This window comes from Myotis nattereri (genome assembly GCF_964212035.1).
Source record: "Myotis nattereri genome assembly, chromosome: 17".
NCBI lineage: Eukaryota > Metazoa > Chordata > Mammalia > Chiroptera > Vespertilionidae > Myotis > Myotis nattereri.
The window spans coordinates 44815658-44840221 of NC_138092.1; the positions used below are offsets into that span (position 1 = coordinate 44815658).

A 24564-nucleotide genomic window follows, 5' to 3' on the forward strand; every position below is an offset into this window, starting at 1 on the left:
AAAAGGAGTGGGACAGGACATGATGGAATGGTGGGTGGTGGGAAGCAGCGCTGGAGGGTTAAGAAAAATCTTTTTCTCATTTCTTGATGGCTGTCATGTGCTGAGCTCCGGATTTAGCATTTTACCCAAAATGTCTTTATCCTCGGAGCAGTCCTAGAAGGCAGGTGTTTTTCCCCTTACAGATGAGAAAACCCTCAGGAAGAGTGGGGGCTTGCTAAGGGGACTGAGGGAGGCAGTATTAAGCCCATGTTGTCTCCTTTCATGAGGCCTCTCTGATGCTGTAGGGAGGAAACATAGATAGCCAGGAGGTAACTAAAATTTTCATTTTTGATAATAAAGAAGGGAACAAAATGGGAGGTATTTCACAGGATGGAGGGGTTTGGGGGACAATCCAAGCCTTTGCAGTGTTCTGAATTATGCTGAAGGTCAAGTGGAAAATGATTAGAAGTCGCTTATTTGGCAAATCATTGGCATGGTGATGTGACCCAGTGGGAGAAGAGGAAGGATCACAGAAGAAAGATAAGCATATGTCATATATAATAAAGGCACTTATGATTGAGAACCAGGCATTGCTCAACCAAAGGGGAAAGTGCAAAGTGGATAGGTAGTTTCGTGTGTCATCTGAACAGATAACACAGTGGCACTGATGGAGGTAGGTACACAGGAAACAGCATTTATGGCCCTGTGTGCATATGGCATTAACCCAGGCACTAGAACAAGGAAGCAAATACACAGGACTAGGAAAGTGACAAGCTAGGAGCGGCCGTCTGTTATCACCCGGCACCTTGTCACCCGGAGAGAAGAGCAGGGCCCCACTGCCAGTAGGAATGGCTATTGAAGTGGTTTTGAAGGAGATATGAAAGGCAGGGTTGAAGCAGAAAGCAGAAGTAAACACATCCCATATCCTGGAGGCCAAGGGAAGGGGAAAGAAGAGACCTGTTGAGCGCTTTATGATGTGCTGAGTACATTAAATAATCATTGAATTAAGTTAAATTAGGTATTGGGTTAAATGCTCAATCCTCACAGCAGTCCTGCCAGGTAAGTGTTGCCCATTTTACAGGTGAGGAAACTAAGGCTCTGAGAGGTGGTGACCTCCCAGAGATCAGACAGCGAGGGGAGGCAGGGTTTCCCTGGAGCTGACTGAGCCCCTTGGCCCTCCCACACTGCATGCCGCTGCCTCCGTCAGAGTGGGGGAGGGGCACGGGGGCGCTGGTCCTGTGCAGTCAGAAGCCCTGAGAGGATGGTGAGGATCAGAATGGGTTGGGAGACATGGTGAGGATGCTGGGGTCTTGTTGAGTGAAACTGGTGCAGAGTAAAAGTGGGAGAAGTTGAGGTGACCACAGGGAAATTCACATGGCTGGTTCACAGTTCTGTTTTCCATGTGTGACATTTTACTGTCTGGAGCACAGATGATTAAGCATTAGCTGCATCCAACTCACTCTTTGGGGAAATGTGAGTTTCTTTTTTGCAAATCCTTTCCAAGACTTGTTTCATTCTACATGGGAATGGGTTGGGCTTCCAGGTTGGTGCATCTTCAAATAGTAGTGCCAGGAAACACACCAGCTCCGTGTGTGCTTTTAACAGCTTCAAACGGATGGTCCTGTTGGCATCATAGACCTTCACACCAGCAAGACCTCTGGGAGCTGTGGGAACCCTCACTAATACCATGACTTGCCAATCTCTGTCCAATAATGTCCCCGGCTGTGATCGCCTTGCCCTTTTCCACGACCGACGGGCTGCTTAATGTTTGTGAAATGATGGGTTTGTATGAACTAATTGGTAGAAGTCTTTGAAAAAATAATTATAACTTGGGAAAATGGGCTTAGTGTATATGAGATGTTTGTAATCTTGAAGGCTGAAAAGAAGAGCAGGCAAAGGTTTTGCTTCAAAAGTAGGGTAAGTGTCCCTGCCACAGTAAGAAGTCTGTTTCTTCTGGAAAAACAAATTCAGCAACTGATTTAGTATCTGTTACTGTTGCTGACTTGCAACCCTACCCCCTTCTAAGCATATGACAGGTCTAAACAGAATTCTGCTTTGTAGTCTAGTGACTTTTGGAAAATAATGCTGTGATTATAAGGTTCCCCAAACACACTTTTTAAAGTGTTGGTAATGAGCACATTGCACCTACCTGCGCTTCTTGGGTAACCATCTCTGTTGCTCAATTTATGCTTAATATTGGTCAAAGTGAAGCATGTTTTCATCACTTGAAATTCAGATTTTATTTGCTCAGTTACTAATGGCCATTTATTTCTGTAACATAAACTAGGATGTTATGCAAGTTTGGTTTGCAAATAGGTTGACTCTTGAACGCAACAGTTTACTTTGAGATCAGCACGGGGAGTCATTTGAGTTGACTCCCTAAATAGTCATAAAACCTTCTTTGTTTTTAACGTAGTCTGGTTCCTCTCAGGGTAAAATGTTGATAGTGATTGGAAGGATAGAGGACTTAAAACTGGAACGGGTGTTTGAGACTATAGAATCCACCTCCCTTACCCTTCTCGTCCCTTTATTTTTCAGGTTAGAGAAAGAACAAGGTCAAGAGCAGGAGCAGCTGTGTGGCCTGTCACATTGGTGACAGAGCCGGGACCTTTCACTCATTCCGGTGCACTTGCCACCAAAGTGCTATTTTCTTGTCATTGGCAAACAGTTGATTTAAGGCACTGTGTTTTTGTACCCTCGATATTGGTTTGGGGGAGGTGGGGGGAGGGGCCTTTTATATAAAAGCTCTTAAAAATCTTTCTCATACAGTCAGATCAACAGAACCCAAAAGTGTCCCCCAGCCAAATTTCCCCAAGTGTCCTTTGCTTATATTTTCTTCTCACTGTTCTTTGGAAAAGCTGTATTCCTTTCACACTTAGGAATAACCAATCTTATTTGCTCTGACAGCGGTGTGCAAACATCTGTTGCATCAAAAGTCCCACATGGAGTCAGCCACCAATGATCCTTTTCTGAATGTCACTAGCAGTGGCAGCAAACATTTCATCAGAACCTCAGAAGCAGTGCAGAGAGGAAAAGGAAAATCAGGTTAGCAGTTAGCTGGTTAATATTGTACAAGCTGTAAGCCTGCATCGTAAAATCCTGAGTGCAGTGAACGCTGCTTTCGAATCAGGCTGTCTGTCCCTTCCAAGCACAGTGCCTGTCAGCAGCAGGGTTTTAGGTGAAACTTGTTACCGGAGTAATAGACACAGTGTTGACACTGTGATGGTGACACTGAGTGTCTATGGAAAAGGACTTTTGACAAGGACTGAGTCAGGCCATCGTGGTGTTTATGAGATCTTAGGATCTGAAACCAGACCACAGGTTTTGAGAGGATTCTCTGAAAATGTGTTCTAGCTCTGGCCCTGAGTTTACACTTGGATGAACAGCAGGGATGAGCAGACCCGCTGGGGAGAGCACAGAGTACTCGTCACAGCGTCTGACTTACCTGGGAAATCTGTCAGTGTTTCATGTTTGTAATCCTCTATGGAAACAGTTTTTAAAGTGCCCTGACGCCTTGTTGCTGGGGAAGAGCCCTGTGGAGCAGTATGTGGTGTCGTCCTGCTCTGCCTGCCTTGCATCCCTTCCCTGCCACCTTCCTCTCCCCCAGCCCTCCACCCAGGCACTCGAGTTCCAAGTGCACCTGGACCCCTTGCCTACAGGCCTAGCAGGAGCTCCTGCGCCCCTGCTTGGAATGGCCTGTCTCCTTGGAGTCCACTGTTGAAGCTCATGGCATTTATCCCGCTGTGTTTCAATGGCACCACTAGACGGGGGGCCTGTTAGGGCAGGGCTCTGTGTCACCCATCTTGGTGTACACAGGGCCACCATCCTGCCAGGCCCTCAGTGAATGGTCCTTTCACTGGGTGCTGGGTGGATGGGCTGGATTGCAGGCAGACCAGCTCCTATCCAGCTTACATTTTAGGAGGCATTTAATAAATAATAATAATAATAATAATAATAATAATAATAATAGTGTAATATCAGAAAACCTGACTTTAAAATATTTTTATCGCTTACTTTATTAGGCTGTACATATAGGGTATTGGTACATGTTATTGGCGTGCCTGCTCTTAAGCCCCCCTCCTAAAAATGGAGGCACATCAAGCATGCTTGCTCTCACGTCCTTGCCCTTGCTCATCCTACCTCCTTTTCCTTCAGGATCCCTCCCACTGGAACTGTCCCTCCCACTGTCAGGCTCAGAAGCCTCCCTATGAGCTCCCCTGGTCCCCCAAGCTCACGGCTGTTGTCGTGGGCTCCGCACACCAGGCTATGGTCGTGGGCTTACTTGTCTGTTTCAACCCCGGCTCTGCCTCCTCTGTGCTCAGGAAGCCATGGTGCTCAGCAGACATTTGCTAAAGAAACTTGCATGAACCATACCGGGGGCTCCCGAATGAGGAAGAGAAAAAAATTTCCTTCAAGTTTTAGTCCTGACCCTAGGAGACTGTCAGCCTCCTACACGGCAGACCTTGAATACGGCACGGAGTGAACCTTCATTAGGGCTGCAAGTTTCAGTTACTGCAGAGCTGTGGGCATGCTGCTCACGGTCGCTGGGAAACCAGGCTCCGACGGGAAGGCCAGCGCTCGTTCCCGGGTGCCAAGTTCCCTCGCCATCTTTACATGAATTCTGAAAAGTACTGTCACTGAATTCCTTCTGAAAAACAAAAGAGGCCGGGTTTTTCGTACTCCCCTTTCGTTAGCGCTCAGCTCTGGCTCCGTTGTGAATGGAAGCTGGCTCGACTGTTCCGTTTTTCTCACTTGTTCTCACTCTGCTGGTCTTGATCTCTTTAGTGTTGAGTCATATTTTTGGAATGAAAAGAATCGGAGGCTCTTTGTTAGCTCCTTTACCATTGAATTTAGAGTAGAGAACAATGATAAAATTAGGCACGCCAGGCCTCTGGGTCATAAGTAGCCTAGTCTACTTTAGCTACCAAAAATCAGGCCCCCTTTAAATAATTCCCAGCTCATTTGGAGGATGAATGGCCTTCCGTCTGCGTGAAGAAGACGGGAGACTCATTTTCCCCTCACGATGGGCCCAGCAGAGGCTTTCCTGGCAGTTAAAAATTTCCTTTTCTTAATCCCATTGCTTCTAATTACGACCCCATAATTAGCGCTAATTACCTCCCTGCATAACTTCCCTCCCTCCGTGGTGCTCACCCTCGCGTGCTGTCAGCTCTTCTCCGTGGGCTCCGGAGCTCCTTGCTGCCTTTTCCCGCATGGGCTCCTGGCGGAGGGTCTCGGAGGAGAGACAGGCTTCCCCTCCCCCTAACCAGTTGCCTCCCCATATTGCTTTTTCTTTGTCTTATGAGAATCTTTAGCTGAGGAAGAGAATTGTAGTCAGAGAATTGCAGAGCCACAGTAAGCCTGGCCCTCGGTGCCTGCTCCCTGCTTACCGCACCCCCTAGGTCAGAGCCACACTCCGCACTGGAGACTGTGGCTCCAGCCACATTCTGTGCTCAGGAAGGAAGTGATCCAGATCTTTTCCCTTTCTTCTGGAGCTGGTAAAGCCAGTTTTGATAGCCCGTTTTCTTCTTTCTTTCTCCGTCCTTCCTTCGTCTATTCTTTCACTGCATCACGCTGCCTGTGAGCTTATGGGTGACTACAGACGGTGCGCAGGACCCCACAGGCTGCGAAGATGAAAGACAAGATCATCCCATCACCTGCTTTGCCCCCCCCCCCCCCCGAAACTTGTGATGTTCTTCTTATTCATGTGTTTTTGTCACTGTCTCGATGTGTTTATATTAGGTTTGTTCCTCCGATGAGGACAAAACATTTATCTCATCTTCATAGCATCCTAATGAAATAGGAACAAGACTGATGGCCGGCAGGAGATTTAGCACCCAGTTTACCGGAGAGCCCAGGGGTGCCTGGCCCAGCCACCTGAAGTCCCTGCCTCTGGGTCTTGCACAGACCCTTTCTGCAGAAGAGCTAGGGAGTGGACAGGATTTTGAAGTCACCAAGGACCACTTTGGATGGGGTCCCTTGTTCTGACCCTGAGCCCCGGCATGAGCCATGCACTCGGGATCCAGAGATGAACAGGAGGGGTCCCTCTCCTTGCGTTGCTTACAGATTAGTGAGGGGCGCCGCGGCATAAACAGAGAATTACTGAGGATGTGTTGAGTGCCTGGGTGGGGAGGTTCCAGAGGAGGGCGGTGGCCTTGGTAAATCCCTCTCCGGGGTCTCCGTTCTCTGCCTGGACAGAGGCTTGACACCCACAGCCAGTGCCTCCCGCCCCTGCCTCCCTGTCCTGCTGCCTCTTACTGTCTCCTGCCCTGGAATCAGCTTTCGGTGAGAAAGGAAATCGTCCCTCTTGATGACTTGGGTGTGGATAAGGAAAAGAGTAGATGTTTCATGCTAAGCACATTGTCAAGGGCTGTAACATCTGAAGGAGGAAGTTTTAGAAGTGTGATTTCTTCATGTTTACACAGTGAACAAATGACTCAGATCTAGTGTACACATCCACAAGAGCTGTGGCCTAAGCTGATCCCGGTTTTGAAGTCATGTGTCTTCTTTGCATGTGGGGAGTTTTAAAGAGGGTGGAAGGTGGAGAAGGAGGGAGGTGGGAGAGGAAGGAGGGCGTAGAGGCCAGGGCTTGTGCCTTTCCTTGTGGGATCGGAGACTTCCACATCCTCCTGCTTCTTTCTTCTTTCTCTCCTGCTCTCTTCCCTCTCCTCCTCCTCCTCCTCTTCCTCCTCCTCCTCCTCTTTCTTCTCTCCCTCCCTCCCTCCCTCTCTCCCTCCCTCCCTCCCTCCCTCCCTCCCTCCATCTCTCATTTTACTTCTTCCTTCCAGTAGGCAGGGGTTTGGGGTTATATTTCCTGTTATGCTAACTTCAGGCAAGACCCTGAAAATAGAGGTCAGGGCCCACCACAGCGTGTGTGGCCTCCTGCCTCTTGGAGCAGCCCACCCAGATGGACCCTGGGCCTGTCACAGGCTGGGGCTGAGCTGCGTTTTGGGTGGTGTGACAGGATGGTTGAGCCTCACTAGATTTGGGCCCTCACGCTTTGACGGTTTTAAATTTCTTCCATATTGATGGCACTTTGGGACTTGTTCTCCTTTTTTTAACACGACTACCATGTGCCGCCATAAAGAAGAATTGTGCAGTGGGCCCAAAATAAATCTTGACACTCTGTTACAGGCAGGGAAATAAGCCTGTGTAATGGATACGTGGGCTCTGTGGCATTTTGTCACGGCCGTGCTGCGCAGTCCTGGGGAGTGACTACTGATGAACCTGGGGTCTGAGGAAGGGACTGTGTGTCGGGCATGACAGTCTCAGGACAGTGCTTCCCCTTCACCGCTCCTCATCCCAAAGATGCCTGCAGGCGCTCTTCATCCTTTGAGGATGAAAATGTATCATTTTAGCTTAAATTGATCATTCATTTTGAGAAGCCTTACAAAACCAAATATGATATTAGTGCTAGTTTTATTCTGTTATTAAAGTATCGCATTGTCTCCAGGTATTTCACTATTGTTAAACAGACATCAGAGGAGATGGAAGAGAAGATATTACATAAATTAAATTGTGATGTATTGCCTTGTTATGGAGCAGATAAGTTTGAAATATTTTTAGCTGTCATTCGGATGATACAGCTAGAAAATATCAGGGTTGGAAATAGTGTCATTAGCCCCTGTTCTTGACTCAAAATTGAAACGTTGCAGTTTTCAAGTTGAGCAATTATCATTTTTAAAGTTCCTTTTTTAGTAAATGGTCCCTGGGCTTGATTTCATAATGTGTTTCAGTTTGACAAAGTGAATAAACAAGTCCGTCCGTCCTCATTGCCGTCGGCTCCGCTGACCTCATAAGTGTTACTTGGTCTCCTGAAGAGTACTAGATGTAAAATGTGCAAGCTAAATAATTACTTTTCTTTTTTTATGTATACATTTTTATTGATTTCAGAGAGGAAGGGAGAGGGAGAGAGAATCATCAGTGATGAGTGAGAATCATTGATTGGCTGCCTCCTGGGATCCAATCTCATCCCGCACTGGGATCGAGCCAGCAATCCAGGCACATGCCCTGACTGGGAATCGAACCGTGACCTTCTGGCTCATAGGTGGACGCTCAACCATTGAGCCATGCCTGCCAGGCTAAATAATTACTTTTCAGAAACCTTAGAAATTTTCCTTAATTTCTCCATCTCCAGTTCACACCTACACTAATGATGTCTCCTGGGCATCATGGACTGCAGTATTCCATCAGATTTTCTTCCAGCCTTTTTTCTACATACTGTTGTTAAGATGAATTAATCATATAGTTTCAAATTTCATTTTTTCATCTCATGTTATGACATAAGCATCTCCAGTGTTACAGATTTTCAATAACTATCAGTAGTTGTGAGTGGTGATGCCACAGTTTCCTTAAGTCCTCAGTCTATTTATTTTTTAAATAACTTTTTATTGATTCCAGAGAGGGAGAGACATAGAGAGATAGAACCATCAATGATGAGAGAGAATCATCAATTGGCTGCCTCCTGCACACCCCACACTGGGAATCGAGCCCACAACCCAGGCATGTGCCCTGACCTGGAATCAAACTGTGATCTCCTGGTTCATAGGTCAATGCTTAACCACTGAGCCACGCCGGCTGGGCTGATAACTGATTATTATTGTACTTTCCTATGAACGTGGGTGGTTTGGGACAAAGAAATAGATTTAGAAATGATCTAAAGACAGTGGTATAGTTTGTTTCTTGGAATATGACCTCTGTCATCTTGCCGTTTGGTGATTTGCTTTCGCACAGAAGTGGAACAGAGAATGTAGAGCAGAATGCCCTCCGCAGTGTGTTATGACTCCCTTTCTATAAAATTAGTAATTAGATCAAGGGCCAAGCTGCTAAAGACTTGCCTTCAAAACAGCCCTCTCTGTGTTCATCATATTATTACAGTCGCCTTATAGACAGCACTATTCAAAGCATTCTCTTGTTTCCGCAGCCATCACTCGTGAACATTTACTAAGTTCTTGCACCTTGCCTGGCTCACTGAGAATCTGAAGATAAGTAAGATGGAGTTCCTTCCCTTAAGGAATTCACACTGTGACAGAGAAAATAGAGAATTAAAATATGATTATAGCACATGCAAAAGATAGGCTGGAGGCGAAGGAGGATTCACCTTTGCTTTGGGATTTCATAGAGGAAATTCTGAGTCTGGAAGGGTGGTCAGAGATTGCTAGGTGCAAGGCCAGCAGAGTGCACAAGAGCGTGGCCAGTGTGTGCAAACTAATTAGTTCAGGTGGACATGGGAGGTGGGGTGAGGTGGGAAGCAGTAGGAGATGAAGATGCTCTGAGCCATGTAATGAAGTCTTGTTGTCATGCTTAGGAGGCCGTGGTTTTAGAAAGATGGCTAGTTGTAGTAGAGAGAATAGATTGGGGAGAGACTCAGACAGAGAGATGAGTAAAGAACCTTTTGCAATATTCTAAGTAGGCAGTTCTGGGGACTTGGGTTAGGGCAGCAGTGAGAATGAAGAGGAGGAGACAGCGTGAAGACAGTTTAAGGACAGAGATTGCATGTCTTAGCTACCTGGACGGGTGGTATCTACAACCCTCAAAAATAAAACGTACGATTAGCTCAATTGGCGTTTCTCATCTTCCGATCTTTGCTTGCTTCATACTCTACTGGGGATCTAAATAATTGCGAGTTGTGGACCTTCTCTGTGCGGGCGCTGCAGCTTTCCTATTATGTGGTTTTCTAGTTAATTGCAGAATAAAGAAACAGAATGTGTGCATTAGATTTCCTGCTTTTGCTTGGTAATCTAGAGATAGTCATTAAATCTTCTCTTATAAGAAGTCTTAAATGCATGTACTGAATTTGGGGATATTTTCAGTATTTGTTGGCTTGAGATGGATATTCTATGACCATAAAAAACTGATTGGATATTGTCCCACTAGTAGAATGCACTGGGTTTTACTTATTTTAAAACCTGCATATTTTGGCATATGACAGATATGACAGCATTTAAGTAAGTGGAAGCAAATTATTACATGATGTCAGTTGAGGACGAAGCACATGCCTAAAACAACAGTAGGTAAATTAGTGAGTGCATGATAATGTGAACGGGTACATCTTATTATGATCGTCAGCTCATTTGGAGGAAATATTTTGAAATTCTTCATTCAGTGTGCTTTCAGGATCTTTAGTAGAGTGTGTCGAAAGAGCCATGGAAGTGAAAGCGGCCAGAAATTGAAAATGTTCATAGCGCTGTGTCAGCTAAACACAACTGAGCTAGCTTGGGCCTCACTGCGCCCTGGGGCATGAAAGAGCTCATCCCATTTAGAATCCTGGGTGGGACCATCTTGTCTTTTCTCTGGGTGATCCCATGGCGTATCATTTTTATTGAATTGAGCGTACATATTGCATGTGCCTACTACATGCTAGCTAGGTCTGTGGGTATTCTGAGTAATAATGTTAAAAATCATACCTTTTCTTTTTTTTTCTATCTCTTGCACTATTCTAAGACCTTTCACACATTAACTCATTTAATTCTTATACAACTCTATGAAGTAGGTACAATTATTAGCTCCATTTTACATCTGAGAAGATTGAGACAAAGAAAGATAATGTAACTTACCCAAGCTGAAAAAGTGACGGAGCCGGGATTCCAACCCAGGCAGGCAGTTTCTGGAGCCCCGGTTCCTGAATACTGTACAACTGCCTGAATGCCCTTCCCTCTTCTTATCACACCCCCCTGGAGAGGCTGGCTTAGTCATCACTTTCTGCAGGAGGTTCACCTGGATTCCGCACCCCACCCACAGAGATCCTCTGGGTTACTTTCATACTTTGTACACAGCACATGTATTATTTCACTCATTGCACTGAATATAAATGTTTCTATGTGTCTCCTCTGCCGGACCCAATCTTAGTCCTCTTTGTATCCACGCCTGGCGCTTGCGTAGTGTTTGGCACAGAGCAGATGTTCACAATGCAACTTGAGTTGAGTTGGTTTGACCGCTACACACTCAGTGCTTGTCCTCAAAGAGCTTTTGGTCTCCCTGGAAAGGAAGCTCCATCCACATGCAACAATTGGATAATGAGGAAGTAAAAGCTAAAAAAAAATATGGTATAGGCAGTAGTTGCTGTGAGATTTCTAAAAAGGGAGACTGGCTTTAGTGATTGGGTAGAGATATCTCCACATACATACAATCTGAGATGGGAATAGCTTATAACCAAGAAAAGAGGAAGGACATTGATCAGAATGTTGACCTCAGGTGGCTAAGACTGAAATGCTTACATTTAAGGGGTAGCAGAGCTGCATCAGGAAATGTAGGTTGAGAGGCCCTTCTTTATGATGCAGTTCACATATCAGCTCTTCGAAGAGGCCAACACTGTCCTTTTCTGGGAGAGTTTTTCCATACTATCTTGTGTATGCAGAGCCCTCACAAGACGGTGTGCATGACATGACTAAGCCAGGCTCTCGGGAGAGGTGTGATAAGAAGAGGGAAGGACCGTGCAGCAGTGAGGATCACAGCAATCTGGAACGTGGGCTCCCACACAGCCTGCCCATCCGTCCTACGTGGCTGAGCTCCCTGAGGGCAAGGACTGTTTTTTGCCAATACCAGGCATAGTGCTTTGGGCACATAGTGGTAAAAATAATAATAATAGCAATAACAATTTTATCAGTATATAACATTTGATTCTAATAAAATATATATGATAAGTAACATTTATTGGACCCTATCTTCTAGCCATTGTTGTGATTGAATTGTAATAACTCAGTCTGTTCTTGAACATCTTTGTTGAAACTTGATTTTTGGAATGATGCCGTCCTATGAAGGCTGTATCATCTAGGAAATTTAGTTCTGTAGGCCCTCTCTGTACATGACCTGCATCTTAATTCTGCAGAAGCCATTCACACCCAGCAGAGGCCTAGGTGCCAGAGAGTATTGGAAATAGGATTCAGTTCCCTCAATGGCAACTTGGCCCAACCAGACAGCTAGCATTCAGGACAGGCCGGGCCACCAGTCTCAGGAAGAAACCATGATGCAAAGCTGGACACCCAGCAGTGCCATAGAGAGACCTCAAAGACACACACACACACACACACACACACACCTGTACCTCTTTTCCCACTTGGAGTCTGAGATATGTCCAGGCTGACAGGTGGGCCCCCTGGAGGCCCAGCTGTAGGTTACTGGGGAGGAGAAACAAGTCAGCAACTGGCGCAGACACATGTGCAGATACTATAACGAGAGAGTTTCAAACTTGGAATCCACGTTCTTTTGCACATTAGGGAGGCCCCCAAACCTTCCGTGTACAGCTCAGCCTCTCCAAATAGGCTGTCCTAGAATAGTGCCAGCCCAAGAGTCTGGGCAGCCCAGGAAGCATCTCAAGCAGGCAACAATATTTGTAAAGTATTTTCTTTATGTGCTACTAACCCCAAGAGAAAGGTGCTTTTAGAAAAACGTCCAGGCTTCCTTGAAAAAGCACACAGCCATCAGCTTGTGTTCCTAGCTGGCATGAAGCTGTCTAACTGGTGGCCAAAGTCAGGAGGCCTGAAGACAGACAAGTGACTAATACTAGGCTGTGTGTGGCCAGGACCAAGTGTATTTTCTGACCACAAGACCATGTCTAGAGTCTCCTTTGTAATCACCACATGGCCTACTGTAATTGTAAACCTTATATTTACTTCCTGCCTTTGACATGTAATTCAGGGTCCCAGGCTGCACCCCAAGCTGGGGTGAAATCCTCTGTCATTTGCCTAAAACCTATAAAATCATTGTTGTGTGAGGGTGTGTGTGTTTGTGGTTGCCACATCTGTCAACTATGTTAAGTATATCCTTATGAAAAATATGCCCACTCCTGCCTTGTTAGATAAAGCCCTTTACTAAATCAGATGTTTACTGAACACCTATTACTATATGCCAAGGATATTTTAGACTCCAGGAAACATCAGTGAACAAGACAACAAAGACCCCAGAGGGAGACCAAGGGAGGGGAGGGGAGGGGAAAAAGGAAGGAGACAGACAAAAACATAACTCACAGCTCGGACGGTGTGGCTCAGTGATTGAGCATGGACCTATGAACCAGGAGGTCACGGTTCGATTCCCGGTCAGAGCACATGCCCGGGTTGTGGGCTCAACCCCCAGTGTGGGGCATGCAGGAGGCAGCCGATCAATGATTCTCTGTTATTATTGATGTTTCTATCTATCTCTTCCTCTCCCTCTCTGAAATCAATAAAAAGTTATTTAAAAAATAAAAACAGCTCACAGATAAGTGCTATGGGTAGTGTCACAAAGGGATGTCACGGGGAATGCCTAGGTGGCTTCTTAGGCTGGGACGCCAGAGAAGCCTCTCCGAGAGGTTACATTGCTTGGGCCTGGAGAGTGAGAGGGAGATGGTCAGAGAGTGGGCTCCGTGGGCCACTGTGAAGAGTGTGCACGGAGTCTCGCCAGAAGGCTGCTGCATAGGCCCGGGCAGCGGGCCGCAGTAGTTTGTTCTAAGATGGAGTGGAAATCAAGAATCTAGATCCGGATTACGGAATGTAGCTCAGAAACTGTCCATAGAACTCGCTGATGTTTTGGATGAGAGGAATGAAGGAAAAGGAATAATCAAGGATAATTGCAAAGGCTTTGGTTTGAGCCATGAGGAAGATGATGACTGAGTGAGAAAGGCTGAGGGCAGCCCTTCTTAGCTCCTCAGTAACAGTCATAACTGACTAACCGTGAGCCTACATCTTGGGATCCAATAAACGCCTTCACCGCCCTCCCCCAGTTCACATCACTGGGGAATGTTCATGGCATTTGGAATCCTGAACTGTTCACACTGCTTCAAGCATCCCCCTGGCTTCTCCCCTGTAGTGCTCACTTTAGGACATCAAATGAATCACAGGAAAGCCACTGGCATCCCTCATGGGTCCTCTGTAAATGCCAGCTCCTGCCCAGGCCTCCAACCTCGGCACCTCGCTGGGGCCAGGGCCCAGGCTTGGATGGGAGAGTGCATCTGAGCTCTGCCCCACTGCTCAGAAGTCCGCAGCTGGCACAGACCAACAACATGCCTCTAATATGTTCGTGGCAAACAACAGGGCCAGTTTTCTTGTTTTTCTCTTTGTAATCAGAAAAAAAGTTTGAGATCTCTTTAATAACAAACAACTTTGGGGAGTGAGGGGTGGCCCCTGGTTTTAGTATTCAAATGAACCAGGCCAAGAAGATAGAGCCAGACATCGCTTGACTAAATCCCTGATTTGATCTGTATTTTTCCCTCCAATTTTCTAATACTGGGCTTATCAAAAAGTTGTGTCTTCGGGTCAGCTAAACTCGTGTAAGTGACATTTATTGCCAGACGTGACCTTTTGTTAGCACGTTGTAGAATCCCAGCGTCAATATCACTTTCTATAAATACAGGTTTCGGGTGAGGGAATGTTCTATCTGGAGAGAAGTGTAGCTTCGGAGAACCTTTCTCCTTTTAGCCTGCTGGCCTGTGGGCTCTTACTCACCGCTGGCGCTCTTCCTCGGCTTACGCGTCAGACCTCCTTCCGTGATCACTCATGTTGGTAGCCACCTACGGTGCCAGTTCCCCACTCCGCCTTCCCTCGTGGTTGGCAGTGCATTTGACTTGTGCTTTCTTGCTTCCTCTACGTTTTCAAATTTAAAAATAGAAAATAAAAAACAAACCCACAGCCGTTCACGCTGGCTGAGCTCTGTAACTCATCTAACAGACTTTCCGGTGAAGTCCACAGTGTAACACATGCAGTCGGAAACCAGCCACTGGTTCAGAACAAGCCCTGCGAGGCGTGGACAGGGGTCACTCTCGCAGAGACGGTCAAACACACGCGGAGATGGGCAGTGGCCGCCCACAGGAGGCGGCTTGGAGAGCCAGCGAGAGAACACTCCACTCTGCTCCTGACTCTCCTCCTCTCCTGTCTGTCCCCTTTCCTGTCCCTCAATAACATCTAACAGAATAGAGGGGTTCTAAGACCAACAAGTTAAAGAACCCCTGCACCACCTAACAGTCATTGCGTTTAGTGAATGCGTCCTCGCGCCTGGGGCAGTGCGAAGCGCACCACCTTCTCCATCTCTTCATTTTTGCAACAAAGCTGTCAAGTGGAGCTTTAAGAAAGGCCTGGCTGGCCAAGGCCTCGCAGCTGGGCGTGAGAGAGATAACCAGGTCCGTGGGCCACCAAAGCCGCACGCCTGGTTACTGGACAGCACGCCTTCAGAGGAATCCTCTGGAACTGGGAAAAGTGACTTACTGCTCTGCCTCGGTCTCCTCGTCCAGAATGGGCAGGAGGGTTAATAGGCACCCAAGTGGCCCCGCACAGGGGCTGGCACCGAGTAGACCCTGAGCGACTATTGCCCCCTCCTTCCACTCCTTCCTGCCCTTGGCATGGTGGACCCGGAGGCTCAGCCACTTCCCTTTTTGCTTCTAGACGGTCTTCAAGCGGACAGAGAGGCTGATGGACCAGAGGGGGTTGACGAAGATATGATTGTGACCCAGAGTCAGACCAACTTCATCTGCCCCATCACGCAGGTACCGTGTCCTCCTCCCTCCCCTGAAACCAGAGCAGTTCTCTCCACAGAGGCCAGGGGCTCCGGTGTGCTTGCTGACTGGGTTTCATGTCCACGGTTAAGAAGGGAGGAAGAAGGAGGGATGGGGATCAGAGAGTGTATACACGGGAGGTCCGTGGGCTGGAAAGACTTTTCAATCCGTCATACCATTTGGGAGTAAACTACTGGCCCACAGGCCACGTGACAGTGTTACCACTGGTCTCCCTGCTGTTTCTTCTGTGGCCCTCAGTCCTAATTAAGCCTGGAGATTGGGAGGTTAAACATAGAAAGCCCAACTAGGAAAAAACAGCGCCAAGCAATCAGTGACTTGGAGAAGTTGCTGGAAGTTGGTCATTAGCATTCCTGAAAGCCTCATGTCTCCTTGATTGCAGTTGGAAATGAAGAAGCCAGTGAAAAACAAAGTGTGCGGCCACACCTACGAAGAGGAAGCCATTGTTCGAATGATCGAGTCCAAGCACCGACGGAAGAAAAAGGCCTGGTGAGTTGGCCCCGGAGGGGAAGTGGAGCCTTCCTAGGGCTGGGCTGGCAGAGGCGCTGAGTTCACGCCACGGAAAAGGTGTTTTACCGGCCCCCTCAGTAAGCCGCCTCCCAGATGGCGTAAACATGGGGGCTGGCTTCCTGGGAAAACAATCCAGGAGGGAAAGGGTAGTAACCTCCTCGGGAAGAGCCAGGGAACGCCAGCCACACGTTTCTAAAGTCGGAGAGAAAGGAGTTGGACTGGATTGTCATCATTAGGTAACAGGAGTTTGGTGAACTGGTGCTATAGCCTGAAAACAAATGAAAGAACTGTGATACTAAGAGAAAGATGAACAATCTTTCGTATCTTTAATTACTTCAGTAACTTCCCCAAAGGTTTAAGTAAATGTGTGGATAGGTGGTCAATGAGAAATTATTATTACTTTTAAATGGGAATGTTTGAAGGATCTTTCATATGGATATTTCTACCTCCTTCTCAAACACACCCCACCCCCTTGCCTCCCATGACCACAGAGGACACAGCTGGGCTCCTGGAGGCTGACTTGGGGAGGTGTTACACTCTTATCACAGACTTGGAATTATCAGCAGGAATGGAATGGCAGGTGTGGCCAGCTCTCAGTGGACTTGTGATAACAGTCCTTGGATGTGGGCTCGCTTCTCAGGGCCCAGAAATGTGCGGTCGGACCTGGAGTTGGAATCCCCACCACCCCTCACGGGTGTGGGCTTAGAGAGAGGGCGTTGGAGACTGCAGCTATCTCGATGGTCATTCAGTCAAGTGATTGACCCTATTTATCCTAGGAGGCCGGCCTACTGGTTGCAAAATGGAGACAGTTGAGTGCATTCTTATCTGCTTTGAGCTTTCACCTTACAGTTATACTGTTGTATTTCCCTAGTGAAACCTCCCGTTTCACCCTGCGAATATCCTTTTCTTTGTTTCTGAACTTCTCGCCTTTCTTTTCTATGAACTCTTTCCTCTCTTCATTCTCTGCAAAGCAAAGTGTCCATTTTTTAACATAATTGCTAAGAAGAGGTGTTCCCAGCTTTCTGTTTCCAGCTCTTCTTTCTTAGTTTGGAATATTCTCCAGGAGTCAGATTTGCAAAGGGCAGCCTCTGGTACAAAGCACGTTCTCACAGTCCCAGGGGGAGGGGGAAGGTTGGGGGGGGGGGTACATCTAGAACCGGCTTCACATTTAAGTGGATCTTCTTAATTGCACACTTTGGCTTTCTCATGCCCTTGGCCTTTTTTGAATTGTGCATATTTGGAAGCTCTTGTGTGATACTTGCCATTTAGGAAAAAATAAATTTCTCATATTTCTATAACTTGGGTTCAGATTCTGCAAACTCTTCGGATTCTCATAGCTTAATAATAACAATTACGCCCAAGTGGAAGAAGTCTGCGAGATTGACAGAGAAAGTAACGTTTTTCCTGGGCCTTAAAATGAGAAAGATTTCGGAACCTCAAAGAAAAACCATTCTGAGCAAGGGGCTCACCCCGCTCAGAGCCTGATCGCTTGGTGGATAGTAGGGACTGTTTCAGGGAGTGTGTGTTGGAGGGAGAATAGAAGGATAATGGATAAGAGCAATAGAGGAGTGGTGTAAGGTCTCAGTATAGAGGGTGTTAAATGTCATGATTTTGTTAGTTTTCTCATCTATAAATTGATGCTAATAGTTGTAATTGCCTGATTAGTATGTCTTAAATTTGAATAAGATATATATAAAGTGTTTAAAGGGCCTGGCACATGGTAAGACTCAGCACACGTCATCCCATCATCATCATGGTCGTCATTCTTTTGCCACTATTATTCTATAGACATGAGAGGACATTATTTGGAGGGAGTAAGGTAGGCCACCCTGGAGTTTAAGAAGTTACTCCAACAGCAGTTCACAGGATGGATTAAAAAGGCATGAGGAGCCTGGCCAGTGCGCCTCAGTGGTTGAGCACCACCCATGAACCAGGAGGTCACAATTCGATTCCCAGTCAGGGCACGTGCCTGGGTTGCAGGCTCGATCCCCAGTGTGGGGCGTGCAGGAAGCAGCCGGTCAATGATTCTCTCTCATCACTGATGTTTCTGTCTCCCTCTCTGAAGTGTGTGTGTGTGTGTGTATATATATATATATATTAAAGGCATTAGGATGTTTTTGCAGTATATTGAGTTATAAATAATGAGAGCTTGGATTGAGGCGAGATAGGATCTGAAAGGGGAATGAAGATGAGAGTGGTTACAGAGGAAAACTGTCAGATTTGGTGACGGAACGTTGAAGAGAAGTGAAGGAAGACTGGAATTTATAAACGGTGTCTAGAAGGACGGACATGTTAGACAACCGAGAGGGCCTAGGAGCGGAACACATCTAAGTCACGTGGAGTTTGAGGTCGCAGCGATACAGCCGTTTGGAAGTATCGTAGAGGCTCAGAATGTGGATTTTTTTGAACTTGGGAGAGAGCTCTGAGCTGGAGACGTTGATTGTGAGGTTGGCAGCACAGAGGAGTCAACCCCACTGACCTGCCAGCCCAGACGCAGCTCTGCACTGGACGTGACCACCACCTGAGAGCCCGCAGGGACAGGACCTGGCTGGGCTCTGCTCTGCGCCCCGCTGCCCTCAGCACCTGGCCCCGGGCCTGTGGTGGACCCTCAGCGATGAAAGGGCGGCCAGAGGAGGCGGACCCGTGGGGCCGGCTAAGACATCGTCAGGAGCACACGGAGAGAAAAGAGCGTGGGGGAGTGGGCGGGGCCTGAAAGCGAGGGGCACCTGGCAGGAGGGATTTAGGGCCTCTGCACAGTCCGCCTCAGAGGCTCCTGATGAAGCATGGCGTCGTGCCACTTCCCTGATGCACGCCGGCACGATGAGCAGCTCTGGGTCCCTTTGTTTAAAGTGTCTGTGACACATGCATTTGGGAAGTCTCCGTTCTTCCTCCTAGATGTCTGATTGTGTTTGCGAGGCTGGAGTTCCAGGTACACTGTGTTGCTGGGCGCTGACTAAATGTTACTGTCCCTGCCCTGGTCTCTGGCAGGACCTCTCCCTTGGTTTGAGTCAGAATAAGACTGGTGAGACGTCGGCCCTAACTAAATAGAATGATTTCCTGGAATATCTCTCATAATAGCCTGTTTATCTGACTAATAAAGCTGTCTTACGATTTTATTAATTTAATGTTGAAAGTATTACAGATGTCCCCTTTTTTCCCCTACTGACCCCCTCCACCCTATCCCCACCCCTGCAATGATTTTTATATTAATAAGACATTTCCAGTTTTCCACCATCATTTCTTTCCTTTTTTGTTTAAGAACCTGAACAGTAGTAACAAAGCCACATCTAAGAGCATGTAGAGCAAACTTAAGTCGACCAGAACTGTGGTGTTGATCGGCAGAGCTCCGGCACTGCGCGTGTGGTCCCTGTGCTAACCTCTCCGAGCCTCCGTGTCTCCACGTGTAAGGCGGAACTACCATCTCCCAGAATTCGGGATTAAGGAAATGGTGGGGAGTTGCAACCTAGCTCTGGACCACAACCTTCTCGACAGTGGAGAAGCGAGAAGCCAGGAGGAAGCTCTTCTTGGACGACAGAGCTTGAGCAACTAGCAGTCTGGCTCTTGACAGGGAGCCCGTTGGTGTTACCTCACATTGTTTCAGACTAGGGATGTGGGATGCAGTTGCTCTGTGTTTAGGTCTGATAGGAATCCATCCCACTCAGATTTCCAGAGGGGGCTACAGACCTTCCTTCTAGAACTTTCTAGAGCTGGGTTGGACCTTGGAATTCTTGGGACCAAAATCCAGGAGCTCCTAGGACTCAGAATCTTGTCCTTTTGAGCTGATGCTGAGGCCAAGGTTCCCCACAGCCTCCGAGACCCTTTGTTCAGCAGACGCTCACTCTGGCTCGCTGCCGCAGGGGTGCTCTCCCCTGGCCGTGACCTGAGTCAGGACCCAGCCTCTCCTTCCAGGCCTGTGGGTCTGACTCCTGCATAGCAGTGACGCCAGAGCTGGAGAGCTTAAGACTGGGCACTGCCACACCCGACTTGCTCACCAGGATGTTGTGGGGATTAAAGCACCATTGCTTATGTAGAGTTGTTTCCCTGGAGGAGTGCCCAGATTCAGAATCATGTCATCATGGCCTTGTCCTAACCTTTGTATCTTAAAGCTTTGTTTACTTGAGATGGGGTGAGAAGACAGGTTCTCCCCCAGCTCCTGCAGGGACCCCTCCTCCAGGAAGCCTTCCCTGAACCCTCATTCTTGCTGAACAAAAGGCGCCTCCCCCAGGCTCCCGTGGCACTATGTCCATGTGGCCCCAGCATTGTGGGTGGGCTGGCTCTTCTCTACACGATTCTTTTTTTTTTTTTTAATTTACTGATTTTTTACAGAGAGGAAGGGAGAGGGATAGAGAGTTAGAAACATCGATGAGCGAGAAACATCCATCAGCTGCCTCCTGCACACCCCCCACTGGGAATGTGCCCGCAGCCAAGGTACATGCCGTTGACCAGAATCGAACCTGGGACCCTTCAGTCCGCAGGCCGACGCTCTATCCACTGAGCCAAACCGGTTACGGCTCTCCACACGATTCTTAGGTGCAGAGATGTGGACTAGAGCAAGAACCGCACATTGTAGCACCTGAGTGAGTTCCTTGACCCTTGTCAGTGTCATCTACTTATTTCTCTCAAAACCCTATGCTCTACCGTCATCTTTCGAGAGGGAGAACCTGAGGCACAGGAATTGAGTCACTGGCCCAGAGTGTCCAGCCAGGAGGCGAGCGCCGGGTCTCTCTCACTCCTGAGCCTGTTTGTGTCATCGGCCGTCGGGCTCCCCTTGAGAGGGCTTTCGGTCGATGCTTCTGTCCGGAGTCATCCCTTCAATGAGCTGAGGCCTCTCTGTCTGACACAGGCCCCGCTGGCTCCGTCCCTCCGGGCGAGTGTGCCTGCTGCCCTGCAGTGAGCGGTGTGGCTAATCCCGGCAGACATTCTCCAAATGCTCTCATCTCTGACTGAAACCGCTGATGTCATCAGGAAGTCCTCCACCTCACTCTCCACTTCCCTGTCCACCGCTTATTCACTGTCTGGCCGGCGGTGTGAGAGCCTTTGTTCTGGGAGGGCGAGACCACGGCTGGCGGCAGAGAGGATGCTCGTGGGAAAACACTGAGTGAGGGTCGCCCCACAGTCCTCCCAGCCACCTGCTTCGGGTCGCATTTCCATGTCCCAGACGTTGAGCGATGCAAATGCCTTCTCTGAAGTCAGGAAAGTGTCCCTGTCCTTTTCATAGTTGCAGCTGTTTACTTCCTTCCTTAGAGAAAACATTCACGTGGCAGCACCAGGGGGCTTGGATGGAGTGTCAGGCATTTCCAGGCACCCGATCCCTATCCTCACCCAAAGCCCAGTCATCAGAATGAGGCGAACCTGGCCGGGTTCCTGATCTCCTTCCCACGGGCGCCTTTCTAGACTTACATTTAACACAAGGACCTGACCATCCAGGGCACCTTCACCTGACCATCCAGGGCACCTTCACCTGACCACACAGGGCACCTTCACCTGACCACACAGGGCACCTTCACCTGACCATCCAGGGCACCTTCACCTGACCGTCCAGGGCACCTTCACCTGACCGTCCAGGGTACCTTCACCTGACCACACAGGGCACCTTCACCTGACCATCCAGGGCACCTTCACCTGACCGTCCAGGGCACCTTCACCTGACCATCCAGGGCACCTTCAACTGACCACACAGGGCACCTTCACCTGACCACACAGGGCACCTTCACCTGACCATCCAGGGCACCTTCACCTGACCACACAGGGCACCTTCACCTGACCATCCAGGGCACCTTCACCTGACCATCCAGGGCACCTTCACCTGACCATCCAGGGTACCTTCACCTGACCACACAGGGCACCTTCACCTGACCATCCAGGGCACCTTCACCTGACCATCCAGGGTACCTTCACCTGACCATCCAGGGTACCTTCACCTGACCACACAGGGCACCTTCACCTGACCACACAGGGCACCTTCACCTGACCATCCAGGGTACCTTCACCTGACCACACAGGGCACCTTCACCTGACCATCCAGGGCACCTTCACCTAACCATCCAGGGCACCTTCACCTGACCATCCAGGGTACCTTCACCTGACCACACAGGGCACCTTCACCTGACCATCCAGGGCACCTTCACCTGACCATCCAGGGTACCTTCACCTGACCACACAGGGCACCTTCACCTGACCATCCAGGGTACCTTCACCTGACCACACAGGGCACCTTCACCTGACCACACAGGGCACCTTCACCTGACCATCCAGGGTACCTTCACCTGACCACACAGGGCACCTTCACCTGACCACACAGGGTACCTTCGCCTGACCATCCAGGGCACCTTTTAGCATTTTTAAAACCGACTGCTCACAGCGCAGAGTTCACCTCAGTGTCTGATGTCTCTGCTCTAAAGTCGCCTTGGCCCAGAGACCAAGAGGGTGTCTTGCAGGGTGAGCTGTGGGCTTCCCGCTGCTGGACAAATCAGAGCTCCATGGTCAGCCGTCTCCCCCTCTGGGTTACGTCTTTTGTCTTGTATTTGTTATTTTTATCTCATTTCGTACTTGTTATCTTTGATCTCACTCCACCTGTGCTGTTTGGCGAGCTGTCTCGGGTCACTAGGCCGGGCTGTGTGTGGGCAGGAACCTATATTTGTCATTCACACTTGGACGCCCAGGTCCTAGCCCAGGACCAGCCACACAGAGGGCCGTTGCATGCATGAAAGTGTGCATGTGTGTTGATGTATAAAGATGTACAGAGACCATCAGCTTTAAAATGTGCTAGAAGAACGGTCGCCAAGGAGCAAACGAGAGTCATGGGAGGCCATGAAGGGAGCCGGAGAGTCCGAGCAGGGCGCTGCCTGCAGCCCCGTCTTCACTCCCGGCAGCAGAGGCTCAGGAGGGTCGCGTGAGTGGGCGGCGCAGACAGGATTCAGACTGGGTCAACTTGACTCCAAACACTGGGCACTTCACTCCACACAGTCTGGCTCCTGTTGAGAAGAAATTAGGTGACTTCATCCAGCCACTGCCTTCAGAGGAGACCGTCCACAGAGCCATGAGCTCCCCCACCCCCAGGAGGATGAGTCACGCGCTGATGTCCTCGGCCACAGCCGAAGTCCCCATCGGCCCACTCAGTCTCTCTCCAGGGGAGGGCAGTTCCGAGGGAACACACACCTCCTGGGACTCCTGGATCCCCCCAACCTGGTTTGCAGTTGTTCCCCTCGGAGATGAGGCACCACCAACCAGTTGCCTACCGGCTCGGCCAGAGTCGGAATGAAGCTCTTCTCTGTTCCCGCCGCTCCCTCAGCCAGTCCTAGGGGTTCTGCTGGCAGCTCTGTCCTGAGGCTCCTCTCTGCTCCCCCTCATCCACGCCACCCTCCCTCCTGGATCGCTGGGGTCCCCAGTGTCCCTGCATCCGCTCCGCCTTTGTCCTCCACTCAGCAGCCAGAGCCCTGTTGTCTAATGTCACCCAAATCACAGCCCTCCTTGTTCAAACCCTCCGCTGCTTCTCTCCATGTTCAAAAACAAGACCGCCCTGCCCCGCCTCCGCCCTCCTCTGCAAGGGCCTCCCTCCTGCTGAGCTCGCTCTTCCTCCAGGCCACCAGCTGCCGCCCAGGCCCTACACCTGCTGCTGCTCCAGCCCGGCCCACACGGGCACCTGTTCTGGACGAGACCTGCGAGGCGTGGCTGCCCCCGCGGGACAGCCTCTCCCTGCCTGACCGCTTCCTTGCCTTCGTAGCACTTAATGCAAACTGAACTTCCAGTCTGCCTCTAGGTGGTGACTTTGTGACTACCTGTGTCCCCCATTGGAAAGCAAGAGCCGGGGAGTGGGCACTGGATGGGCGTAGCCTGTGCCCCCAGCACGGGACGGGGCCTGGCACAGGTGGGCATCCGTTCATACTCTAATGCATGCCCATCACATCTGATTTTTAAGACGTGCTTCTTTGGGGTAAAATGCCCTCGTTTAAGTATGTGTGAGCGAGAGAAGTTCATGCAGAAGGCATTCACTGGCCTGACCTCATTTTCTAATCTCTCCCAGTTGCCCTAAAATTGGCTGTGGCCACGCGGATGTGAGGATGTGTGACCTGGTCCAGGACGAAGCACTGAGAAGGGCGATTGAGAGTCACAACAAGAAAAGACACCGTCACTCCGAGTAGGAAAAGCCACCCGCCCGCAGCCACGCCTGCAGCCACGCCCGCAGCCTACCTCCTGCCCCAGCCATCTGTAGAGAGCGCGCTGGTCACAGCGCTTCGACTGGCTGCATCGCACACTTTGTTTGGGGTAAAACTTGAATATTTTAAATGCAATTGAAATCATTTTTCTATGTTACAATAAAAAGTCAAGGAAATTATATTGTTTATTTTTAAGTATTTTATAATTTGAATAAAACTTTGATAATCTACAGCTTGTCCTGTCTGTGCGCCGCCGGAGGGGTAAGCTGTTCTGATGGTGCAGGCTGGGAGGTGCCAGGCCCTTCTAGCTCTCCTACCTCAGACTGTCTTTTTTGTAGTTTGAACTCAGTGATGCCTTTCAAGGGATATTGGAAATAGAAACACATCGAAACACCCCAGCTGCAAGCATTTCCCGTCAGGACAGTAAGCAAAGCGTGAGGTGAC

The 24564-nt window shown here is 49.0% G+C and overlaps 1 protein-coding gene across 1 annotated transcript in view; it reads left to right on the forward strand.

Moving 5' to 3' along the window:
* NSMCE2 (NSE2 (MMS21) homolog, SMC5-SMC6 complex SUMO ligase) overlaps window positions 1-24350 on the forward strand; it is a 223153-nt gene extending 198803 nt beyond the window's left edge. Inside the window, exons 5-7 of the mRNA XM_081111432.1 lie at window positions 15327-15427; window positions 15837-15943; window positions 23988-24350. Of these exons, the coding sequence (XP_080967558.1) occupies window positions 15327-15427; window positions 15837-15943; window positions 23988-24105 (326 nt within the window). The 3' untranslated portion in view covers window positions 24106-24350. The remainder of the gene's footprint in view (window positions 1-15326; window positions 15428-15836; window positions 15944-23987) is intronic.
* Window positions 24351-24564: the final 214 nt, after the last annotated feature.